We start from the raw sequence: 6,000 nt of genomic DNA on the forward strand, positions 1-6,000 counted from the left end.
ATTTAATAAATAAAGTTAATAACTCACATATGTATCCTTATTACTTCAATTTATTCTAAATATTTTAATATGAAAATAGACCACTAAAGTAAAGTAAATGTACATATATTTAAAGAAGATTCTTCGGGTGAAGATATCCCAAAATGTATACAGGTACTTGATACAAAAAATTCGAGTACAGATAGATGAGGTCAAAATAATATCAGTTCTTCATATAAATTTTTTCCATACGGGCCTTCGTTAAGAAGTTAAGGGTCCCCAAAATTGAAAATTAACTTCAGCATGATGCAAATTTGGTGATCGATAACACATGCGTACAGCTTGTTTTTGATGTAGTAAATGAAACTTCATTGTGCCCAGAACGCCAGGGACGGACTATGCCCAATGGTTAACAACCCAGAATTTTTGCATAGATGATAATCGAAATCTGCCTGTGTCAAAAATAAGTTCCCTGAAGAATTTGTCAATGATAATACCCTCTTGGTTCAACTCGGCAAAATTAACAGTTTAGGAAATATTTGTGATTTTATGTAACACTGCACTCGAGCGGCACCTCCACCATTTTTTGTTTTTAATTTTTAATTGCACTTAATTACTATGCTAGAAGAGTACATATTTTTAAAACAAGATCCTAGAAAATCTTACCGTGTGCTAATGTAATTTTTACTAACAAAATTTGACAAACACATTTTACACATAAAAATAAGGTAAAAATTAATTTAAAAGAAAGAAAACTGTGAACATCCATTTTCAATGTGGGCACCATCCACCTCCACACACTTCCTAAGACTACGAATGTTATTTGTTCGTACATGAAAAAGCATTTCTGTGGTAATAATTTAATAGGTCCATACGTTTTTGAGGAACGTCTGAATGGACATCGATGTTTGAAGTTTTTGCAAAATAATTTACTGCCACTATTAGATGATGTTCCATTAGACACCGAAGAAATGTTTGGTTCATGCACAATGGGGCTCCTCCTCATTTCAATCTTGATGTACGAAATTATGTATCCATTTTGTTAATAATAATAATAAATGGAATGGGAGAGGAGGCGCAATTTCATGGCTACTACCTTCGCCAGACTTTAACCCGATGACTTCTTACGTGGGAATACTTGAAAAGTTTAGTGTACGCAACTCCAGTACACAGACAAGGCATGAATTGCTACAAGGAATTAATTTCCATTGTAATAATATTAGACCTACTTCAGAAATGCTTTTTCGGGTACGAACAAATAACATTCGTAGACTTAGAAAGTATGTGTAGGTGAAAAGTGCCCATATTGAAAATGTATTTTGATAGTCTTCCTTCTTTAAAATTATTTTTTTAACTTACTTTAACATATTCTTGTTTTGTTTTTCTTATTTCGTGTTAAGTGTAAAGTGTATTTGTCAAATTTTGTTAGTGAAAATTACACTAGCACACAGTAAGATTCTCTAGGCACTTGCTTTAAAAATATGTACGCTTCTAATATTGTAATTAAGTGCAATTAAAAATTTTATGAAAATGGTGGAGGCGCCGCGCGAATGTACTGCTGTGACATAAAATCTCAAATATTTCCTAAACTGTTAATTTTACCGAGTTGAACCAAGAGTTTAATCAAGTACCGGGACATCCTGTATATAAACATTTGTCTAGAAATACATCGTTTGTGACAGGCCTTCAAACTGTATTAAAACACTTAATAAACACATAAACTGGTAAAATTTTTGTTTTTAATATATTTTGAATTAAATTGCTTAGTAATGATTGCGCTCTTTTTGTTTTACAATAGAGACTTTTAAAATAATTTTAATTAATAGGTTAATATAAAGGAATAGCTAATAACTAATAATCAATAATAAATACATAAAAAAAGTAGTGTTACCTGTGTATGGAATCTTACGGCGACATGTCAAGAACCAAAGTTAACCTTAAACTTTTTTTATTTATTCATAGTACAAAAATGTGGAACTATGTTTACACAATTTTTTTTTTTTAGTTTGTGATTATTGTTCTTATACTATTTTCAAATTTATTAAGATTTAGTTATATCTTTGTTCTAAACTATTAATTAAAATTCTTTTGAAAGACTAGATATATTATTACATTAATCGTAAATATAACCCATTATGCAATTTAATTATTATTATTATGCAATAATCTTTCGTAAATACTTTAATAAAGTATACAAGTTATTTAGCAGTCAATTAGAAAAACTTAAAATTTAAATTCCGGCCATCAAAAAAAAAGTCTTGGAGTAATGGCCATATGATATTTTGTAAAGTATCTCATGATTAAAGCGGAATGATGAAACTTGAGCTACATATTATTTAAAAAATTTAAAAATCTACGAATTCGGACAAAATGCATGTACCAGTGGCGGTGTTACCGGGAGTCATTTTCATTGAAAAAATCAGAAATTGGTGCCACTAAATATTTTGAAAATTGAATACTTACTTGTATAGTCTTTCCGAAGTCAGTTGAACATGTATGAAAACGTCTAGCAATAAAATTTAGTGAGTTTCATAGGTGTTCCTAAAAAATTTTTCTACTAAAGGTAAAAAATTATAATTATTTTTATATAATTATTTTATGTTCATTTGACCAATATATTTTAATTATTTATGTCGTCAAACAATGTTATTATATTGATGGTAAATTTCGTTTTCTTTCGTTTCAAAAGGTTTCCAAAATGCCATGTTGTGACAATATTAGTAAACAAAATATCCCTCTTATGTGTTCCTTTCGCAATTGTAATATGAATGATTAATACAAGGTGCCTATAATAAATGAAAATTACCTGAATCACATCAAATTCCGCATTGCTGCACTGCACTGCTAGGCCATTTGTTGACAACCGAATTTATGGCCAAGTGGCCCAGTGGGGCTATGTATGTGCCGCGTTTGCCCGCGCGCTCATTCTTCAACTGCGCGACTAGACCTGTATATGGGTATAGTTAAATAAAAATGGAAACAAGTTTTTCAAATATTTCAATGTCGAGTTGCTGCGTCAGCGATCGAACCTGGTACATACTGCCAACCTCTTGGTTCTTCAATTGAGATCGGAAAGACTATATATAACTCCTAGTAATGGTTTCCAGAAAAAATATAATTTTTATTTTATCCGATTTATATTTGGCATTTTTTGCTTTTTTATTTTACTAATTATTTTCACTAAATTGAAAAAAAGGAAATTTTACATAAATAACCCTTTGCCAAAGGATCAGTATTTCTTTAAAAAAAAATTGAAGGATAAAGGTCTTAGGTATGCGTATATCTGGAAATAAATGTTTTTCCAAAAAGTAATATTTTTTTCTATTGCAGGCCCATTTGAATGGAAAACCGCAGACCAACGGACGCTCGAAAATAGGAATTTGTTTCACAACGCAAACGGCGTTGTACGAGCACTCCGATGACGTGAAGACAATGACAAATGGGTACACCTCCTCAGAGGCCTCAAACACATTGCGAAACAGAGCGTACATAGACAGCAGTGCCAAGTCATAATCGTTAATTTGTACCTAAGTAGGATTAATTTATATTGTAAAAAATATCGCCTTGGTGTTCATCACATCTAATGAAGCGATTACATCTTCAGTACAATCACTTTTGGTATTGGGACGAAGAATATTTCTTCGATTTGAAGAACTGCTCAAAATCGTAATGTATAACTGCAGAGTTTTCAAATGAAAATTAAAAGCAGTTTGTGCCAACCTTGTAGATTTGCTCGATATCGTATCATGTTAATGTAATAGTCTGCCAAAGAAATAAAGTATATACGGTGCGGGCAAAATCCAGTAGTATTTGTTTTAATACTTATGCAGATGCAGTAACTGAATTTTTAGTAAATGTTATCTAGTTTGAAATTCTAATACCCACTCACTAACACATATTATCAGGAATTTATGAAATATATCCAACTGATAATTTTTCCAAGAATCAAAGCTTTTATACGCAAATATTAGGTACCATAGGTAAAGATCTATTCAATTAAGAGTTTAGAAAAATATTAAAAAGAATATAATTTTTTATATTTACAGTGATGATGTATTTTACTTTTTAATAACTGATATACAACAGCAGTTTTCAATTTGTTCTTTGATGTTATATTTCTGTTAATACATACAAGGCAGCTCGCTATGAAAATCTCATAAACAGCAAGCGATACAAAACTAGTTAAATAACAAAACACTCTTAAATGATGCCTTTACTTTTTTTGTAGACTGACCACTAGGCTTAAATTTTTTTAATGACTGTGTAATTATTCTAGATACAAGCATCGACTGGTACTATTATAACATGAGCCATAAAAATGGTTTATAAAATTACGAAAATGAGTATGATATCCATAGAAAAAGATGTTCACCATCGTCTACCAAAATCCAAACGGTTTAGAAAAATTTTAATGGTACCAGGCGAGGAAAGATAAAAATTTAAAGGTTATATGTATTTTATTTTGCTGTTTCCTATGTTCCATGGTGAGCACCTTTAAGTGAGTCACAATGTATAGATAACTGGCTAAAACAATATCTGCATAAGTGGAAGTTATTATAAGTATATATCGGAATATGTCATAAAATCGTTATTAAAGTAAGTGCACATAATATGTTGAAGCACGGATATGTATGCAACATTTTGGATTGGATTTGCAACGTTTTCCTTTTTATACTATAAATTTATAGTTTCCATGTATATTTGTTGTCATCGGGACCAGATGAATTTTTAAATGTAACACGATTTACTTCTTGTAATATTTATATCTTGCTGGCCGCATTGGCCCCTGCAGACAAGTGTGCTCTTACTTATATTAACGACTAATAGTAGACATAGAATATTCGAATATATGGTTTATTGGTATAGGTCAAGTTGTAAAAGAACCTAGGCCAAACGACTCTGGGTTTAAATCTTTTTACTCTTCATAATCATAAATAGTCTTTGCATCATCGTATTTGGCTATATTTTAGAGAAAACTGGTAGTTGTTTAGAATACTGTCATTAGTCTCACATTCTACTCTCTTGACCCCTGTCAATAAAGACAGGAAAAATACAAGATAGTCATCGGTTAATGTCTATTTGTGCTTGTTCATTACCGCTAATTTGGTATATATTCAATTTTGTTAGACTGATCATTGTTTCTATTCTTATCTAAAATCACATATACTTGGTAAATATTAAACTGTAAACTATTTTGAATAAAAACATTTGTGTACATTTCAGTTGTTCAATATACAATGAGTTATTTATTTTATGCATTTTTGTGACTATAATAGTAACACAATTTTTAAATACATTCTTTCAAATTATCCCTAATAATTTTTGGAAAAATTTATCTTTAGTCGTTATTGTATGACTTTCCAGTTCATAAGTGTATATAAAATATATAGAAGGATCTTTAAATACGTAATATAGCTGCAGGTATCTAAAGAATTGTTCTGTAATCATTTAATCCAAAATCGTCTAGCAAATTTTCTTTCTCGCAACTTCAACAAATGAAATAAGAGGAAGAGTACAAGGCCCCCTAAGATTAACATGATCAAGTACATGTACATATTTTTTTTGCATGTAAATATGAACTATTATTATTTACTAATGGAAAATTTTTGTATTGCATTTAGTTAGGTACTTGATTAATAGTGATCGTTAATGTATTTATACATTTGTTAAAAAAGAACAACGTAGAAAATATAGGACCAATATTTTTCTACAATTTTGTTAAAAAAACATTGCCATTAACTCTGTTAAGGCATGTCTGTTCAGATAATTATTCTTTATTTAAAAAAATAGGTACAGATATTTATTTATGTTAAGTTGTACATTTGTACTTTTTAAAATATACTTATTTAAAAACTGTTATACCTATTTTATTTTTCCATGCCCAATTGTTTGTAGTTTCCGAAAATATGTTACCGTATTTCAATAAACACTTTGTGTTTAGTTCATGGTAGGTATTCATTTAATTTGGTGTCTAGCATAATTTATTTTCCCAGAAGAAAATAAAATGAAAATATTTATGTC

General features: G+C 29.8%; 1 protein-coding gene across 1 annotated transcript in view; it reads left to right on the forward strand.

Moving 5' to 3' along the window:
• LOC108905754 (elongation of very long chain fatty acids protein AAEL008004-like) overlaps positions 1 to 5,794 on the forward strand; it is a 65,374-nt gene extending 59,580 nt beyond the window's left edge. The window contains exon 8 of the mRNA XM_018708763.1: positions 3,310 to 5,794. Within this exon, the coding sequence (XP_018564279.1) occupies positions 3,310 to 3,492 (183 nt within the window). The 3' untranslated portion in view covers positions 3,493 to 5,794. The remainder of the gene's footprint in view (positions 1 to 3,309) is intronic.
• The last annotated feature ends 206 nt before the right edge of the window (positions 5,795 to 6,000 follow it).

This window comes from Anoplophora glabripennis, unplaced genomic scaffold (assembly GCF_000390285.2).
Source record: "Anoplophora glabripennis isolate ALB-LARVAE unplaced genomic scaffold, Agla_2.0 scaffold181, whole genome shotgun sequence".
Taxonomy (NCBI): domain Eukaryota; kingdom Metazoa; phylum Arthropoda; class Insecta; order Coleoptera; family Cerambycidae; genus Anoplophora; species Anoplophora glabripennis.